The sequence below is a fragment of the Ranitomeya variabilis genome, chromosome 5, assembly GCF_051348905.1.
Source record: "Ranitomeya variabilis isolate aRanVar5 chromosome 5, aRanVar5.hap1, whole genome shotgun sequence".
In the NCBI taxonomy this organism is placed as follows: domain Eukaryota; kingdom Metazoa; phylum Chordata; class Amphibia; order Anura; family Dendrobatidae; genus Ranitomeya; species Ranitomeya variabilis.
Window position 1 is genome coordinate 299,116,913 of NC_135236.1, and position 20,459 is coordinate 299,137,371.

Below are 20,459 nucleotides of genomic sequence, written 5' to 3' on the forward strand. Positions count from 1 at the left end.
AGATGACGTGAGAAGTCTTTTCTTTCACAGGGCTTACTAGTAAAGGATGGTCATATTCCTATTGATCCATGGGACTTCTTGAACAATGAACAAAGTGAATATCAGCAGCTTTTAGTCATCATAAAAAATGAAGATATAGTTTCTTGCATAAACAAGGTAAGTACAGAGTAGAATAAATTTGCATTCATCATGGGCCCAAGCCCCAAAGTATTTTTCCATGCGTGTGCTTTTCCCTCACCCCGCCACTTACAATAAAATGTATACATATATAATTGTTACTGGGCTAAGTATTGCCTACATACTAAAACACTATAAAAGATCAATATTGCCAAATTTACAATTACACAATGACCACTACCACTGCACAGTGAATAAATAATATTACCATGGGGGTCATTCCATGTCAAGTGATCCAATTCTGGATTTTTTTTTTATTTTACCCAATGTCTTGGGTAAAGTGCTACTTTAGTGAATTACAAAAAAAAAGTGTAGCATTTTTATCTTCATTAGTTCATTCTTTTATAGATTTCTAAAGTTTTTGAAAGTGTGAATTTTGGGCCTATATGATAGTTTTTATCATATCTAGGGTTAGAAATAAGATAGCGATGGGGGGAGTCATTGTTTTGTTTTGAATACTACAGGCTTTAATTTCATATGTCACAAGATTGTTGATATTTTGTTCACTCTGTCGCCTCAATGGGGGACACAGGACCATGGGTGTTATGCTGCTGTCCACTAGAAGGCGACACTATGCATAATCTGAAAAAGATTAACCGTGGCTCCTCTGCAGTATACACCCCTGGACGGCGTCAGCCTTCTCCAGTTTTTGCATAGTGTCGCATAGGAGGCACACCTAAGATTTTTTACTCCTTTTTTTTCCCCGACGGATTACAGATGAAGAAAAGTGGGTCTCCTGTGAGACTCCCGGCATGGCTCCTTCCTCGGCCCCCTATTACGGGGTGCCCGGTTGAAGTAGAGATGGCTATTCCCTATGCCGCTCCTTCCCCAGTCCCTCGGGTGCTGGTTCGAAGTCAAGACTCCCACTCCTTCCCCAATTCCTTTTGGTTTCTGGGTAGAGGTCGAGGCGAGGATAAAGCCCCCTGAAGGTGACAACAGCACCCTTCCTAATCCCCCTCTGGGGGCATTAGGTTGAGACCTCTCAGGTAGGGCCTGTGCAAGCAGCATTCTACAGCTCCCAGCAATGGGCCAGCAGACTGCGCCTGCATCCAGGGACCCCAGCCCAGCTGTGGGCTCCTGTCGGGGCCGGGGGGAGTGCAGGGAGGCATGGCACATACAGACACAGGGCTCCCTGCGCCCCTGTCTCTGCGGCAGCACTAGCTCTATACTGCCTCAGGGGGACCCCTCACAGGGTCCCCCTCCCGCTTACAGCCCCATCGCTATCCTGCCTTTAAATCCGGGGGGGTCCGGTTCAGATCCGACCCCCCCCCCCCCCCCCAGACTTCCGCGCCGGCCTGGAGCCTCTCTGGGCATCGGGCATCTAATTTAGGCTTCGGCCTAGCTGTAGCAGCCACCGCCTCTGCCCCCCGGCCCACCCCCCGGATGACACATATGACACTCTACAGTGTCATAAAGGAGGGTGGATCGAGACAGAAATGGCGCATTTTTACACAGCTTTGCCGCCTTTTTCTCAGCTCTCCGCCCCCTTCTCCCCCTGCCTCTTCTCCTCGACGGCCATTTCTACTGCAGCAAGGATTAACCCTGCATCTCCTGGTCAGCAGGACCAGGCCAGCCAGTCTCCGGGGGGCACAAAACTGTGGATCTTCGGCGCTGGACCTAGGGGCATACTGGTGGGGTAAGATCACAGCTGGGTTGTTTTACTCGGCTGTGAATCCATATTACCTATAAGGCTCCCCTACAGGTTTCTCTACCCCTGTAAGGTCCTTTGCATAGCAGCCCTTCTGCACTCTGTGCACTATGCCGGGCTCAAGGTCCAAGAGAACCAGGCAGGACTGCTATTATGCATTCTGTACAGCCTGCTGGACCGCACTCCCCAGTGGCAGCACGTAACGCGCTGCCAGGACTGCATCCAGACTACTGCGTCAGAGCCCCAAGAAGCCCCTGCCAATGCCTCGGTGTTTAATGCCACGCCGGAATGGGTCTCTCAGGTCGCAATCTAGGACGCAGTCTATAGATAACCAAACCTCCACATTGCTTCAGGCTCTGCAGGGTCATGCCTCGGCTATGACCGCTACCCAGCAAAGGGAGAGCTTGACTCAGGAACAGAACGACCTAGCACATCCACGTCTAGGTCAGGACGCAAGTGGACCCATAGGTCAAGTCCATCTGCGTCATCCCATAGCACACGGTCATCCCCTTCTAGGGAGAGACACCGTAGTTCCAAGTCATCTAGACCGTCCCCTTCCAGGGGCAGACAATGCAGATCTCCGCAGTCCCCGACCAGAGAAGGCCTCCTCCCCAGCTCACCCAGCAGGGGACGCCTCAGTGATACACAGGATTCAGAAGGCTTCTTTGACTCCGACTCAGACAGGGAAACGGAGGGGTCCCTGATCCCAATCCCCCCTAGCAATACAGCGCTAGTCGAGGACATAATCTCTTCCATCCGTCGGGTGCGATCTGCCACCAGAGGATTTCCTTTGAAGGACCTCTGACGCCGCCTAAGGTTTTCTCTAACCACCCAGAGTTTAAAGCGATCCTTATAGAGCAGCTCTCACAGCCTGAGAAAAAATTTGCTAATCGCAAATATCTGGAGGCAAGGTACCCTTTCCCACAGAAGGACACCAAGGAATGGACAGATCTACCCGAAGTGGACGCCCCAGTCTCTAGACTAGCAGCACAGACTCTCCTTTTACTGCCAGATAGCTCAACCCTCAGGGACGCAGCAGACCGGCAGTTAGAACGCATGGCTCGTTCAATTTTCGAGGCGGCAGGGGCCTCCCTGGCTCCCGCGTTCGCTTCAGTTTGCGCTGCCAAGGCCATACTGGCTTGGGCCAAAAATTTTACAAGCTGGCCTCCAAGCATCTGCTCCTGAGCTGTCGGACCAAGCGGTTCAAATAGCAGTTGTAGCAGATAACATGCTTCATGCAGCTCTGTATTCAGCAAGGGGTGTAGCAGGGATAGCATCAAACGCCATCACGATTCGGCGTATCCTCTGGTTGCGGAATGGAAAGCGGATGCAGCCTCAAAGTCCCTCATGCACCTCCCGTATCTCAGTGGGTGACCTTTCGGTGAAAAGTTGGACACAATGATATCCAACGCCACCGGGGGGGGGGGGGGGAAGAGTACCTCTCTCCCTCAACTGAAACCTATACGCACTTACAAGAAGTGTAACAAAGCCAATTCTGATCCTTTCAGAATTCCTCAGGCTGGTCTGTCTCGCGTCCAGCACAAAATCGTAACCGTTCCCCACACAGGGACATCTCATGGTCGACGCAAAGGTCGGACAAGACCTGGCAGTTAAAAGCAGGCCAGTCAAAGCTCAAAGGAGGTAAACCTCAGATTTTTTCCTCACTCACGGACCCCGGAAGACATCCCACCCGTAGGCGGCCGACTTTGCTCTTCCAGCAAGTCTAGATGCCTACTACAGAAGACAGGTGGGTCAGGGAACTATTGTCTTCCGGATACAAGATAGTGTTCAACCTCCAACCCACCGAACCGAGTCTTCCTCTCTGTTCCCCCAAAACCACCAGCCAAGGCTCGTGCCTTCCACCAAGCGGTTCCTTCGCTTCTTCAAGCAGGAGTCATAGTACCGGTTCCCACGGCTGGGCGCTTCCGAGGGTTCTACTCCAATCTATTCGTAGTCCTCAAGAAAGGAGGCAGCGTACGGCCCATACTGGACCTAAAACAACTCAACAAATATGTACGGGTTCGTCACTTCCGCTGGAGTCCCCTTCGGTCCATCATTGCGTCCATGGAGAAGGGAGAATATCTCGCCTTCATAGAAATACAAGACGCATACCTACATATACCGATTGCACCTGCTCATACCGATTGCACCTGCTCGTCAGTTTTCTCAGGTTTGCAATCGACCAGGACCACTACCAGTTCGTGGCTCTCCCATTCGGACTCGCCACGGCTCCCAGAGTGTTTACCAAGGTCATGGCAGCCACCATGGATGTCCTGCACTCCAGAGGCATAGTAGTCGTTCCATACCTGGACGATCTACTCATCAAGGCTCCTACCTTCAAGGACTGCGAGCTCAGCGTCGCAATCACAATCGACACTGAGTCGCATGGGCTGGTTAGTCAACCTACAAAGGTCATCGCCAACCCTGAGTCTGTCTCTGACCTTCCTGGGAATGCTATACAACACCTCCAGGGGTCTAGTGCTCTTTCCCAGGCACAAGGCACTGGCTCTCCACCTAGAAGTTCGCATCCTCTTCCGCAAACCCCCTCGATCTCTCCGGTCTGCCATGAGTCCTCGTCAGGATGGGGGCAGCAATAGAAGCGGTCCCAATTTGGCCCAGTTTCACCTCAGGCCTCTCCAACTAGCCATTCTCATGTCCTGGGACATGAATCCCTTTCTCTCTCGACAGGGAGTTCCGGCTAACGTAGTCAACCAAGAGGTCCCTGCACTGGTGGCTCAAGCCAACCTCGCTAGCAAAGGGGAAATCCTTTCTCAAAGGTCAGTGGAAGGTTCTGACCACCGATGCGAGCCTGACGGGTTGGGGTGCAGTGCACCTACACCACAGGGCACAGGGCAAGTGGTCCCCAGTGGAAGCGACCATGCCCATCAACTTCCTGGGAATTTGTGCCATCCTCTTAGCATTGAGGGCCTTGCATCACTTACTGGCTGCCTCTCGCATCAGAATACAATCGGACAATGCCACCACTGTGGCATATGTGAATCACCAAGGGGGGACCCGCAGTACCCAGGCGATGCGAGAATTGTCACACATCCTCCACTCGGTGGAGGACAGGCTCGGTTCTCTCGGCGGTCCACATTAAGGGTGTGGACAACTGGGAAGCAGACTTCCTTAGACGACAAGGAATAGATTCGGGAGAGTGGTCTCTCCATCCCGAAATTTTTCGTCAGATCTGCCATCGCTGGGGGACCCCAGATGTGGACCTAATGGCATCCCACTTCAATGCCAAGGTCTCCAACTTCATGGCCAGAACACACGATCCGCGGTCGCTCGGAGCAGACGCTCTGGTTCAGGACTGGACCCAGTTCCAGCCTCTGTACATTTTTCCACCTCTCCCCCTGTTATCCAGAGTGGTGAGGAAGATCAAGCAAGATGGAGTTCCAACCATCTTAATCGCAACGGTCTGGCCCAGACGTACATGGTACGACGACGTCATACAACTTTCAGCAGACGCCCCCTGGCGCCTCCCCGACCGCCCTGATCTTCTATCACAAGGCCCGTTCTACCACCAGAACTCAGGGGCTCTCAATTTGACGGCATGGCCCTTGAAACCTGGGTTCTAACCCAGGCAGGGCTCTCGACGGACGTCATTAGGACCATGATCAGGGCACGGAAGCCAGCCTCTGCCAAGATCTATGACCGTACTTGGAAAGTTCTCTTTACCTGGTGAGAATCTCACGGCCAGACCCCATTCCCTTCTTCCCTCCCCGAACTACCTGGTATTTTCTCCAATCGGGTCTGGAGGCCAGGCTGTCCCTGGGCTCGCCTAAGAGCCAGGTGTCAGCCCTCTCGGTGCCTTTTTTCAAAGGCGCATTGCTACCAAGCTGCGAGTAAGGACTTTTCTTCAGTGGGTTTCCCGATTGGTTCCCCCCTACAGACGACCACTAGAAACGTGGGACCTCAACCTGGTCCTGACAGCATTGCAGGAACCACCCTTCGAACCCCTTAAGGAGGTCCCGCTCTGCCTTCTCTCCCAGAAGGTGTTTTTTTTTCCTGGTGGCAATCGCCTCGCTACGCAGGGTGTCTGAACTGACAGCACTCTCCTGCAGACGGTCCTTCCTGGTTTTTCACCAGGACAAGGTAGTTCTCCGTACGGTCCCATCCTTCCGAAGGTTGTGTCCAACTTCCACCTCAATGAGGAAATTTCTCTGCCTTCCCTTTGTCCGTTCCCGGTTCATAGAGTGGAGATGGCTCTGCATGCGCTTGACCTTGTCAGGGCATTGCGTATATATGTGTCTAGGACTGCGTCCTTCCGGAGGTCTGATCCCTTTTCCTTCTTCCGGAAGGCGGCCGCAAGGGTCTCCCAGCTTCCAAAGCTACCCTTGCCAGGAAGATCACATCCACCATACAAGAGGCCTACCGCCTTAAGAATTCTCCTCTTCCAGCCGGTATTACGGCACACTCTACACGGGCGGTAGGGGCCTCCTGGGCCATTCGGCTCCAGGCTTCGGCACAACAAGTGTGTAAAGCGGCCACTTGGACTAGCCCACACTCGTTTACTAAACAATACAGGGTTCATACCCAGTCCTCAGCGGAAGCGAGCCTGGGTAGATGTGTTCTGCAGGCGGCGGTGCCCCAAGTATAGGGGCCTGTCTGCACAATATTCGTCCATTGCTTCCCACCCAGGGACTGCTTTAGGACGTCCCATGGTCCTGTGTCCCCCCCAATGAGGCGACAGAGTAAAGGAGATTTTTGTGTACTCACCGTAAAATCTTTCGCTTAGCCTCTAATTGGGGGACACAGCTCCCACCCGGTTGCCCTTTTCGGGCCGTTGTTACTGTTGAGTTCACATATTGTTCTTTGAGCTCGTACATAGTGGCCTTCTTATAGGCATGTCTATGTCATTCATGTTAAGTTCCTCCTACTGCTTTTGCACAAAACTGGAGAAGGCTGACGCCGTCCAGGGGTGTATACTGCAGAGGAGGAGCCACGGTTAATCTTTTTCAGATTATGCATAGTGTCGCCTCCTAGTGGACAGCAGCATAACACCCATGGTCCTGTGTCCCCCAATTAGAGGCTAAGAGAAAGAGATTTTATGGTGAGTACACAAAAATCTCCTTTTTGAGGAGTCAAATTCAAAATTTTGATGCACAATTTTGAAAAAGCAATGTTACAACATTTTCAATAAAGGCATGTTACATTTGTACAAGGATTCAAGTTGGGCTCTCCTTGGGATCATATTTTTAAGTGTGATTTTCTAAATACAGTCTCATCCTAATTATATGTTTGCTGATTTGTAGTTTTAGACCTGACAACCCCTTTAACATTGCAGCCGATAATGGGAAACTGATTATCGATATATCTAAACAGGCTGTCGATCACCCGATGCATGAGCAAAACGTTCATTCATTGGGTGAAATGAATTTTAAGCTTACTGAAGGGTAGTATGTCTCCCCAAAATGACAATTAGACTGCATAAAGATTTACATAGGGGCCGTTGCCCATACTAAAATAATGCCAGGCATATACAGGTTTGCCTAATATTTGCAGAAAAAGCGACATTTAATATGCACATGAAGTCACTTGTGTACATTTTTGCTGTGGCCTAAGCCTTGGTGCACCATTTTGACCTAACATTTGAAAACTAAAAGGAACCTGTCAACAGGCTTTCCCCATATAAAGTACGGCCAGCACCTATACGCCCTCTGTTACAGCATACTAGAATGCTGTACATATGTTTCCAATCCCCTATGCAAGGCACAGGCAGCGTGGTCCGGTCCGATGGGCGTCTCTGATATTGATCCAAAGCCTCTTCACTTGTTAAATTGTTGTCCTGCTTCATGTGGATGACGCATTTTATGTCATCATGGCGGCCCCCCAATCTCGCTCTTGCTCAGGCGCACTTCTCTGTCCTGAGAGCAAAGTACTGTAGTGTGCATGAGCCAGGAAAGGCAAAAGAGCACTGATGACACGTAGGTAAAGCTGGCGCATGCAGGGCAGAGAGAAGTGTGCCTGTGCAATGTTGATGTAGGACGCGTCATCCACATGAAGCCGGGAAGGGGATGGCAATTGTAAGAAGGGAGGAGGTGTTGGATCAAGACCAGGGACAACCATCTGGCTGGACCGTGCCATCTGTGGATGTAATAAAACCTATTTTTCATGCCTTGCATAGGCGATTGGGGACATACAGACAGCAGACTTGAATGCTATAACAGAGACTTATGGGTACTGGCTGTACTTTATATGGGAAAATCTGGAGGCAGGTTCTCTTTTAAAGCCAGTTCCTTGTCTTGACTGATAATGTGCTCTCTCTTACCAGCGGATCACTAACATCAGTTCACCTGTCTCCATTTGTGCACCCACACTGGAGGAGCCCAGCAGCACCCTCCCAAGTGTCAGTGCGAGTGTGCACACAATGGCTGTGGGTGCGTTCTGATGCCTGGATCCTGTCTGTCTGTGGCTGCCACTCTGCATCTGGAAGTAGTGAGGGAACGGCTTTGGTGAGGAGGGAACAAGACTTTGTGAGGTGTTGTCTGCTCACTTCAACTACCTTCCTCCTCATTGAGTCCTTAGCCAAAAGCAGTCAGCAACCAGGCAACAGAATGCGCTTGCAGTCACAATGTGTGCGCACCCCCACTGACACTCGGAGCCCTGCTGCGCTCCTTTAGTGTCAGGGTACATGCGCAGAAATGCAATTATTTTAGACAGCACTTACTCTTGCCAAAGGACCTCTGTCAATTATTAAAAGGGAATGGCTTTAATATGCAAATAGGAGGGTGTAACTGGGCACCAAGGCATAGGTCACGCCAAAGGTGCACAAAAGCACCCTCATTTGCATATATAAAAAAAAAAAAATATTAATGCAAGTTTAAAACTGTGTATGCCTGGGCTATGTCTTCTATATAAATGTGTATGCAGAATAATTGGCAGTTTGGGGGGTGAAAGACTCCTTGTATATCATCGTTCTCAGCAACACGTTCTCCTGTGTACACATTGTGCTGCTGTGCTCAGAATGATCGTTAACTATCGTTTTCTGCACATGAAACTGAGGCCACATCCTGTCTAAACAGGCTATTAAGGAACTTTCTATCAACTTCATATAGCAGGTCAGCGGTCGTTTATAGGTTGCAACGGACCAAATGTATAAGCACCTTGGATCCAAGTACCTGACTCCATGATGACTTCTCACATCTCGTCTCTGGAGGCTTCCATCTTCTCCGGTCTTCTGCAGCACATCCCAAAACAGTCTCTTTAAAAATAACAATGTCATTATAATTTTCCTGAATAAAAGTAACCACCCATGCTGTGCCCTGAATAAGCCCTTTGCAATGCCCTTAAATAAATAATTGTCCCTCACTATACTCCCTGCACAAAAAATGACCCCACACTCACTTATGTTACACAGTCTCCACACATTTCTCTCCTATAAAATTTTCTCACCACGCTGTCTGCTCTAGTGAAATGTCACAGCACCCCCTCATAAATGAAAACCACCACACGGTCCTCTCCATTTTCCATACCCAGCTCACCCTCATGTTCTTCATACTATTCCTCCGCCCGCCATGTTCTCCTTACCATGCTTCCCCTCTTTATGTTCTTCATACTGTGCTTTCTCCTACCTCTTGTACTCCATAGTGCCTTTTCGCACTTATTTCTTTCTATGGCTGTGTTCACATATTGCATTTTTGCTTTATCTTCCACAGGCAAAACCTGCTCTCTTGGCAGTAAAGACGTTGCTTACAAAAAGCAGGTTTTGATGCATTTTTTTTGCTGCGTTTTTGTTGGTTGTTATGCATGTTGATAAAGTTTAGCGGCCCTCAAAAAAGCATGATTTAACTTCCTTAATTTTTTTTCACCTAAAACGCAGTAAAAACTGATACCTGAATTTTTGCACTTACCCATTATTTCCTAGGGTAAAAAAACACTGTAAATACGCAGAGAGTGACATGCCACAGTTTTCCAAATCAGTCAGGAAAATAAAATCAGTGTGAGCATTAGATTTCTGAAATCTCATAGACTTTGCTGTAACAAACAGCTTAAAATTTGCATTAAAAATGCAGCATGTGAACATAGCCTTATAAAGACCCCTGACTGGCTCCTTAGCAATGTCCGTATGCCCTCTTAAAAAGTAATGTTATGAGCCTCCCCATAAAAATAATGCTCCCAAGTGTCCCAATCAAAACTAACAAGTCCACATTTAAAACTTTAAAAACTTTAAAATTTTAAGGGTCCTTTGAGCTACCTTCAAAACTAATAAATAAAACTTTAAATATAATACGATAAAATCAGCTTATATTTGCCTAATCCTGATTCCATGTCCATCCATCTTAAGCGACACGGCGCAATGAAGTGAGGTCATTGCACTGGGATGTTGACATCTTGTAGATTGCAGGCTTAAGCATGGTAGGGCCAGGTAACTTGGGATTGAACTATGTCAGCATCATGCTGATGTCTGCACAGTTCAAAGTAGTGTTCACCAGAGATCCAGGGAATTGTCACTAACGACTCCACTCGTATTGGTCATAGAAATTGCATACATCAGTTATAGTCATTGTATTAAAATTTATTTATTTAACAGCCCTTAAATATGGATAGATGAACGCTCCATCGGGAGCAGCAGGTCACAGGATGCAGGAGCCGGCTCACTGCTTAAGAGAAATGAATATTCACTGTGCTGGCAGTGAATATTAATTTCTCTTTAATAACGAGCACAATAATTGCAGCCGCCAGCTTCCTGCAGTGGCCGAGCAATCACGTGTGCTCACTACATAAGGGAATTAACATTCACTGTACTCCACTCCCATGGGCGTGGAGGGCAGTGAATATTCATTCTTTTTAGTAGCTGGCACACGTGATCGCCCAGCCGCTGCAGGAAGCCAGCGGCTGCTGCTGCTGTGCCCACTACTAAAGAGCAATGAATACTCACTGCTCTCCACGCACATAATTCCGGCATGGAGAGCAGTGAGTATTCTGGCAGCTGTCCTCTGCTTGTAAGCAGCATATGACGTCACTGCCAGCATAAATCGGCTGCTGGCATCAGAACAAGATGCTGCAAGGGAGCCCAGGAAGGATAGTGGGACGGTTTATTTTTGTTTTTCTGATGGGGGCCATGCATACCAGGATAGGAATGAGGAGCCATGCACACCAGGATAATGAGATGGCCATTCATACCAGGATGGGGATGAAGGGACAATGTATACCAGTCAATAAGTTTTCCCAGTTTTTTGTGGTAAAATTAGGTGCCTTGGTTTACATTCAGGTCGGCTTATACGCAAGTATATACGGTATGTCTTTTTGATCACTTTTTATTCAGGTTTTTTTTTTTTTTGTCGGTATGATGAAAAAGCATGCGTTTTGTTTTGTTTTTTACGGTGTTTGCTGTACGGAATAAATGAGCCATTTTTATAGATTGGATCGTTGCAGATGCGGCAATACCAATTATGTTTATTTTTTTTAACTCAAACACAGCTTAAGTTTTTTGTGAGGTGTGCTTTTTTTTGTGTATGGCTTTTTTTTCTTCTTTTTATGCAAATTGTCTCTTGAGAGAGCGGGGACTAGAGCTCTAGTGCCGCCTATAGGAAGTAGCAATCCTAGAAGTTGTTGTCGACCCTTTTAACAAGCCTTGTCACATGACTTGGGATAAAAGCCAAGCCAGAATCTCAATTTGCAGACACTGTTTCTGGGTGCTGCCCCTCGTCGGTGTAAAGTGTGAGATCTGGTTTTGCTAGGTGAGAGGCGTCTTAACAAATTTTATAGAATTTTTTTTTCACTTTGTCCCACTGTGGGACATATAAAATTTTTACTCTGATCGTTGGTCTCCTACACTGTAGTACACGTGTAGTGCAGTGCCAGAGACCTGTCATTGACTCACTGACAAAGCTGCCTGTGAGACCTGCTTATAGCAGGTTCGTACAGGCCACTGTACCCTGATGTCATCGATGACCTTAGGATACCATCTCATCTGCGATTTACGGTCACGGATGGTCGATTTTGCTATAGGGCTCTTTAAAGCACTTAAATAACGCTGTCGCAGGGGGTGCTGTTCATTTATTGTGGAATAGGTCCTCTTAATGGATTCCATTTTAATACATATTAGGCTAGGTTCACATTGCGTTAGGGCAATCCGTTTAGCACTAGCGGATTGCGCTAACGCAATGTTTTTGTAGGGGCTGCGTTTAGGGGTCGCGCTAACGTCCTCGCTCTCGCAGATCCCCGATCTGCGAGAGCGGGGAACGGACCTCGGGCGCGCCGCGGACGCTGCAAGCAGCGTCCGAGGCGCGCTACAAAAGAACGGCACATCGCTAGCGCGAGCCGAAAAAGGCACGCGCTAGCGATGCACTACAGGCGAAATTTACATTGCTGTCAATGGGTGCGCTAACGGACCCGTTGCACGGCGTTAATTGCGACATTTTCGCCGTGCAACGCTGTCCGTTAGCGATCACCCACTAACGCAATGTGAACCTAGCCTTAGCGGTTAAGAGGTTAAAGCAGTGGTTCACCATTTGTAAACTAACACTTCTGTACTAAGGAATCACTACATCAGTAATTTCCTAATTTATGTGTTACCCAAATTACTCCCTTTTACAAATTGGGGTGATATGATACGTCTGTGGCAGTTGTAATGGACTTTTTTGTAAAGAAATGAATAACAGTTACTCAATGAAGGGCTAAAAAGACACCTTTGGAGATAATGCAGAAGAGTTTTACATAAATAAAGATGTCCTAAAAAATGTACTGTATTTTTCAGACTGAGACGCACTTTTTTTCCTCCGAAAATGTGGAAGAAAATGGGGGGTGTGTCTTATAGTCCGGATGTATGGGGTCTGGCTGTGGTGGGGAGGTGGGGGAGTGTTTTCGGTGGAGCATCGGGTCACAGGAGGCTGGAACCAACGGCCATGCACACCAGGATAGGGATGAGGAGACATGCATACCAGGATAGGGATGAGGCAGCCATGCATACCAGGATAGGGATGAGGCAGCCATGCATACCAGGGTAGGGATGAGGGGGCATGCATACCGGGATAGGGATGAGGGAGCCATGCATACCAGGATAGGGATGAGGGAGCCATGCATACCAGGATAGGGATGAGGGAGCCATGGATACCAGGATAGGGATGAGAGAGCCATGGATACCAGGATAGGGATGAGGGAGCCATGCATACCAGGATAAGGATGGTGCCATGCATACCAGGATAGGGATAAGCGGGCATGCATACCAGGATAGGGATAAGGGAGCCATGCATACCAGGATAAGGATGAGGGAGCCATGCATACCAGGATAAGGATGGGGCCAATCATACCAGGATAAGGATGGGGCCAATCATACCAGGATAAGGATGGGGCCAATCATACCAGGATAGGGATGGGGCCATGCATACCAGGATAGGGATGAGGGAGCCATGCATACCAGGATAGGGATGAGGGAGCCATGCATACCAGGATAAGGATGGTGCCATGCATACCAGGATAGGGATAAGCGGGCATGCATACCAGGATAGGGATAAGGGAGCCATGCATACCAGGATAAGGATGAGGGAGCCATGCATACCAGGATAAGGATGGGGCCAATCATACCAGGATAGGGATGGGGCCATGCATACCAGGATAGGGATGAGGGAGCCATGTATACCAGGATAGGGATGAGGGAGCCATGCATACCAGGATAAGGATGGTGCCAATCATACCAGGATAAGGATGGGGCCAATCATACCAGGATAAGGATGGGGCCAATCATACCAGGATAGGGATGGGGCCATGCATACCAGGATAGGGATGAGGGAGCCATGCATACCAGGATAGGGATGAGGGAGCCATGCATACCAGGATAAGGATGGTGCCAATCATACCAGGATAAGGATGGGGCCAATCATACCAGGATAGGGATGGGGCCATGCATACCAGGATAGGGATGAGGGAGCCATGCATACCAGGATAGGGATGAGGGAGCCATGCATACCAGGATAAGGATGGTGCCAATCATACCAGGATAAGGATGGGGCCAATCATACCAGGATAGGGATGGGGCCATGCATACCAGGATAGGGATGAGGGAGCCATGTATACAAGGATAGGGATGATGGTGGCAATCATACCAGGATAAGGATGGGGCCATGCACACCGGGATAGGGATGAGGGGGCATGCATACCAGGATGAGGGAGCCATGCATACCAGGATAGGGATAAGGGAGCCATGCATCCCAGGATAAGAATGGCACCATCCTTATCCTGGTATGATTGGCAACATTGTTATCCTGGTATGCATGGCTCTCTCATCCCTATCCTGGTATGCATGGCTCCCTCATCCCTATCCTGGTATGCATGGCTCCCTCATCCCTATCCTGGTATGCATGGCTCCCTCATCCCTATCCTGGTATGCATGGCTCCCTCATCCCTATCCTGGTATGCATGGCTCCCTCATCCCTATCCCGGTATGCATGCCCCCTCATCCCTACCCTGGTATGCATGGCTGCCTAAAAAATACTCGGAGGACACCCGAGCGTGCTCAAGAAATCTCGAATAACAAGTATACTCGCTCAGCACTATTCAACACAGAGCAAGTTAATTCAGAATTAGTCGATTTTACATAATGGACTATGGTTAAGGTGATCACTAGACAAGAAACAGGATCTAGTAGTACCACACCCTGTATTTTCTGCATTTTGATCAAGAACTATACAGAACAGATAAGATCTGAAGATGCTTAAAGGGAATCTGTCACCTAATTTTGGCCCTATAAACTGCGGCCACCTCCATCAGGGGCTTATCTACAGCATTCTGTAATGCTGTAGAGAAGCCTCCGATGTAAAGGTACCTTCACACTAAACGACTTTGCAACGATAGCGATCCGTAACGTTGCAGCGTCCTGGATAGCGATATCGTTGTGTTTGACACGCAGCAGCGATCTGGATCCCGCTGTGATATCGCTGGTCGGAGCTAGAAGTCCAGAACTTTATTTGGTCGTCAGATCGGCGTGTATCGTTGTGTTTGACAGCAAAAGCAACGATGCCAGCAATGTTTTACAATGGTAACCAGGGTAAATATCGGGTTACTAAGCGCAGGGCCATGCTTAGTAACCCGATATTTACCCTGGTTACCATTGTAAAAGTAAAAATAAAAACCAGTACATACTCACCCTCTGATGTCTGTCACGTCCCCCGGCGTCCGCGCTGCTGCTCAGAGCTTCCCGCACTGACTGAGTGCCAGCCGTAAAGTAAAAGCAGAGCACAGCGGTGACGTCACCGCTGCGCTCTGCTTTTACTTTACGGCCGGAACTCAGTCAGTGCGGGAAGCAGACGGCGAGGGACGTGACACCGGAATGTGAGTATGTACTGTTTGTTTTTTTTTACATTTACGATGGTAACCAGGGTAAACATCGGGTTACTAAGCGCGGCCCTGCGCTTAGTAACCCGATGTTTACCCTGGTTACCCAGGGACTTCGGCATCATTGGTCGCTGGAGAGCTGTCTGTGTGACAGCTCCCCAGCGACCACACAACGACTTACCAACGATCACGGCCAGGTCGTATCGCTGGTCGTGATCGTTGGTAAATCGTTTAGTGTGAAGGTACCTTAAGGCGCCAGGCCTCTCTGACCTTTCCCGGCGCCTGTGCACTGCAGTACTTTGCTCTGCCCTCAACAGGGCAGATAAAGTATACCTGCGAAGGAGCCGGGCCAGGAAGCAAAGAAGAGGACGACATTGTATGAAGATGGGAGGCGCTGGACCTGGATCTGCGATGCCCATCGGACCCGGACCGCCCCTGGGTGAGTATAATCTATCTTGTTTTTCTTACCTTTCAGGTTACATCGGGGCTTATCTACAGCATTACAAAATGCTGTAGATAAGCCCCGAATGGCGGTGGCCACAGTTTATAGGGCCAAAATTAGGTGACAGATTCCCTTTAAATCTACAGCTGACTCCACAGACAAGGTGACGGCTCTGTACTGCACTGCAGGGTAGAGGAAAGGTTAATGGAATAAGGCCCAAATAAAGAACTCAACCAAACATTTGAGAACGCTCCTCCTCTATTCTTAGAACTACAATGATACTGATTGCAGCTAATGTAATAGAATAGCATTTATATCATGTTTCTACATCCTAACTTCTACTTTAGAGCCAGGTTTAAATCAAACAGCAGAGCCGCGAAAGACAACACAATAGAAAGCTATGAATTTTTGTACAGTGTGGAATTGTAATCACATTGTTTACATCTGCAGATTCCATGTTTGATGCAACTAAAGCTCCTGCATAATGTTACCTTTGCTGGTGTGGATGCCCCAGAGGATATGGCCGAGTCAGCATACGAAGAGCTCTTTCAAGCTGGTGGTTTTGTGGTTTCGGATAAAAATGTATTGGAAAGCATAACAATGGGTTAGTGTTTATGTACCAATTTATAGTTGATATGTTTCTTCTTTTCGAAGTATGGATTAAAAAGAATCTGACAGAAGGATCAACTCTGCCAAGCCATCTACGTCGACATGTAAGCTACAGAAAGTTGGTGTAAAATGATAATTTGATATCTGCAATCCAGTGCCTTAATCTAGAGAAAAACACATGCAAATGAGCTGTTAAGATTGATAGAACAGATGTCCTTGACAATCTGCCTCCAGAGCTTATTTAACCCCCTTACACCCAAGCCTGTTTTCATTTTCTTGACCAGGCCAGGTTTTACAAATCTGACCAATGTCACTTTATCAGGTAGTACAAGAGAAAACAGCCCCCAAAATTTGTTGTGTCATTTCTCCAGAGTACACCGATACCCCATATGAGGGAGAAAAGTACTTTCTGGGCGCACTGCAGGACTCTGAAGCGAAAAACCACATTTTGACTTTTTGAAAGCAAAATTGGGTGGAATAGAGAGTGAACCCCATATCGCGTTTGGAGAGGCCCTGATGTGCCTAAACAGAGGACACCCACCACAATTTAACTCCTTTTGGTAACTAGACCCCTCAAGGAATGTATCTAAATGTGTAGTAAGCATCTTGAACCCCCAGGTGTTTCACAGAAGTTTATAATGTAGAGCTGTGAAAATAAAAAAAAAAAAAACCAAATTTTTCCCTCATAAATGATCTTTTAGCCCCAAACTTTATTTTCACAATGGTTAAAGGAGAAAATGCACCGTACAATGTGCAATTTCTCCTGTATATGCAGATATTTCATATGTTAAGGAAAAATACATTTTGGGCAGTCCTCAGAAAGGAAAAAAAGTGATGTTTTAGAAAGCTGACTTTGGTGGAATGGTCTTCGGGTGCCATGTCGCATTTGGAGAGCCCATGATGTGCCTAAACACTGCAAACCCCTTTATCTGGCACGCTACACTTTGAGATTTCCTTCTAAATCTCCGTGTGATGTGATTATGATAAAACCCCAGATGGATCCATTCACTATAATGAGGAAGCAGAGTTATTCTGGACTCTGTTCAGCAGTGTTGTTCTTTTCAGTAGTGTACAAAACTGTAGCCGACGGTACTTTTATGCACGCCTAAAAAGATGGACATCACCAGATCATGGGCTAGACAGCGTCCAGTGTCCCCATCTGCCTCAATATAGGGAATGTTTTGCCAGGGGTTCCATCTGAATTGAGTATTTCAGAGATTTACAAGGAAAACCCGATAAATGTGAGCCAAGCCTTACTGCGATCTACTAATTTTTGCATCCCGATATTTTCAGAGCTATAATTTTTCCATATTTCTGCTAACAGTCATGTGAGGGCTTGTCTTTTGCAGGACAAGTTGTTCTATTTATTGGTACCATTTTTGGGCACAAGACATTTTTTGACCAGGCAGAGGCAGAATGAACAGAGACCAGCAATTCAGGAAGTGTTTTTGTGGGGGTAGTTTTATACCGTTCCGCGTGTGGTAAAATTGATCAGGCAGCTTTATCCTTCGGCTTTGTACATACCACATTTATATTGTTTGTTTTTTTTTTTTTTCATGTTATGGCGCTTTTACTATTTCTTTTTTGCATCATTGGGGGACAGAGGACCATGGGTGTAAGCTGCTGACACTAGGAGGCTGACACTAAGTGAATGCAAAAAAAGATGAGCTCTTCATCTGCAGTATACACCGCCCACTGGCTCCAGCCGAGATAAAATAATAATTTTTGCATTGCTGTATTGATAGCTATAGCTTTTTTTATTTTTCAGCTGATGTACAGTACAGACCAAAAGTTTGGACACACCTTCTCATTTAAAGATTTTTCTGTATTTTCATGACTATGAAAATTGTACATTCACACTGAAGGTATCAAAACTATGAATTAACACATGTGGAATTATATACTTAACAAAAAAGTGTGAAACAACTGAAAATATGTCTTATATTCTAGGTTCTTGAAAGTAACTACCTTTTGCTTTGATGACTGCTTTTGCACAATCTTAGCATTCTCTTGATGAGCTTCAAGAGGTAGTCACCGGGAATGGTTTTCAATTCACAGGTGTGCCCTGTTAGGTTTAATAAGTGGGATTTCTTGCCTTTTATAAATGGGGTTCGGACCATCAGTTGTGTTGTGCAGAAGTCTGTTGGATACATAGCTGATAGTCCTACTGGATAGACTGTTAGAATTTGTAGTATGGCAAGAAAAAAAGCAGCTAAGTAAACAAAAATGAGTGGCCATCATTACTTTAAGAAATGAAGGTCAGTCACTCCGAAAAATTGGGCAAACTTTGAAAGTGTCCCCAAGTGCAGTGGCAAAAACCATTAAGTGCTACAAAGAAACTGGCTCACATGAGGACCGCCCCAGGAAAGGAAGACCAAGAGTCACCTCTGCTTCTGAGGATAAGTTTATCCAAGTCACCAGCCTCAGAAATCGCAGGTTAACAGCAGCTCAGATTAGAGGCCAGGTCAATGCCAAACAGAGTTCTAGCAGCAGACACAACTCTACAACAACTGTTAAGAGGAGACTTTGTGCAGCAGGCCTTCATGGTAAAATAGCTGCTAGGAAACCACTGCTAAGGACAGGCAACAAGCAGAAGAGACTTGTTTGGGCTAAAGAACCCAAGGAATGGACATTAGACCAGTGGAAATCTGTGCTTTGGTCTGATGAGTCCAAATTTGAGATCTTTGGTTCCAACTTCCGTGTCTTTGTGTGACGCGGCAAAGGTGAACGGATGAGACTCTACATGCCTGGTTCCCACCGTGAAGCATGGAGGAGGAGGTGAGATGGTGTGGGGGTGCTTTGCTGGTGACACTGTTGGGGATTTATTAAAAATTGAAGTCATAGTGAACCAGCATGGCTACCACAGCATCTTGCAGCGGCATGCTATTCCATCCGGTTTGCGTTTAGTTGGGCCATCATTTATTTTTCAACAGGACAATGACCCTAAACACACCTCCAGGCTGTGTAAGGGCTATTTGACCAAGAAGGAGAGTGATGGGGTTATACACCAGATGACCTGGCCTCCACAGTCACCAGACATGAACCCAATCGAAATGGTTTGGGGTGAGCTGGACCGCAGAGTGAAGGCAAAAGGGCCAACAAGTGCTAAGCATCTCTGGGAACTCCTTCAAGATGGTTGGAAGACCATTCCCGGTGACTATCTCTTGAAGCTCATCAAGAGAATGCCAAGAGTGTGCAAAGCAGTCATCAAAGCAAAAGGTGGCTACTTTGTAGAACCTAGAATATAAGACATAATTTCAGTTGTTTCACATTTTTTTGTTAAGTATATAATTCCACATGTGTTAATTCATAGTTTTGATGCCTTAAGTGTGAATGTACAATTTTCATAGTCATGAAAATACAGAAAAATCTTTAAATGAGAAGGTGTGTCCAAACTTTTTGTCTGTACTGTAGCTCTATAGCTGTTTGTTTTTTTGCGGCACAAGATATTTTCAGCGGTACCATTTTTATTTACATTCATCTTTTTTTATCAGATTTTTTTTCACTTTGTTCAGCGGTATGATGAAAAAGCATAGTTTTGTTCACTGAAGTAGTTAACTAGTGGGACGGTTTTATGCAGCAAGTCATTTTGCACGCGGCAATACCAAATGTCCTTTTTTTTTTTTTTAATACAACTGTATGGGTACAATATATTTTTTTATTTTTTGTTATTTTGTGATTTTAAAAAATATAAATTACAATTATTTTTTTTTTTTACTTAGTCCCTCTATGGGACTTTCACTTTCAGCAGTCTGATCGCTGTTGTAATTGCATTGCTTCTGGGGGCATTCGTAATCGCCATTATGTACCAGGAAGTCCAAGTCAGGAAGCCATTCCCAACTAGGACATGCTGGGTACGTCCCAGGTCGTGAAGGAGTTAAATGAAAAGGGGTGTGAGGCTTATAATGACTGACACTTTGCTCTCATAATCGCCCTCAGTTCTGCAGTGAAAACACAATACCGAAGTGAAGTTTGTCTCTTTACAAAAACATTTGCCGCTGCTGTTCTTAGTGCTTCAGCTTTGGATCACATAGGCAGCCAGTATGGGGTAAGGGCAGTACAGCAGTCCTGACAGCAATGTGGACTGACCATTGCAAATGTGCGTGTTTGTAATGAGACAAGATTCAACTCTGCTGTACTGTGTTGGTTATAACAGGCACACTCTGCAGCATATTTGCCAATATTATGAAATGACTACTGTTTTTGTTTACTGTTTATTTACTGTAAATGTTTAGTGAGGCGATCTTCACTTCTGCTATACTATGTTAACTCTGATCTCAGTCCAGAGCTGTTTGTGATTATGAG

General features: G+C 46.9%; 1 protein-coding gene across 6 annotated transcripts in view; it reads left to right on the forward strand.

The window, feature by feature from the left end:
- Nucleotides 1–20,459, forward strand: part of TASOR2 (transcription activation suppressor family member 2) — a 190,674-nt gene that overhangs the window by 153,833 nt on the left and 16,382 nt on the right. For all 6 annotated transcript variants that reach the window (XM_077264467.1, XM_077264464.1, XM_077264469.1 and 3 more), the window contains 2 exons: nucleotides 31–156; nucleotides 15,996–16,149. In XM_077264467.1, coding sequence (XP_077120582.1) covers nucleotides 31–156; nucleotides 15,996–16,149 — 280 coding nt within the window. The remainder of the gene's footprint in view (nucleotides 1–30; nucleotides 157–15,995; nucleotides 16,150–20,459) is intronic.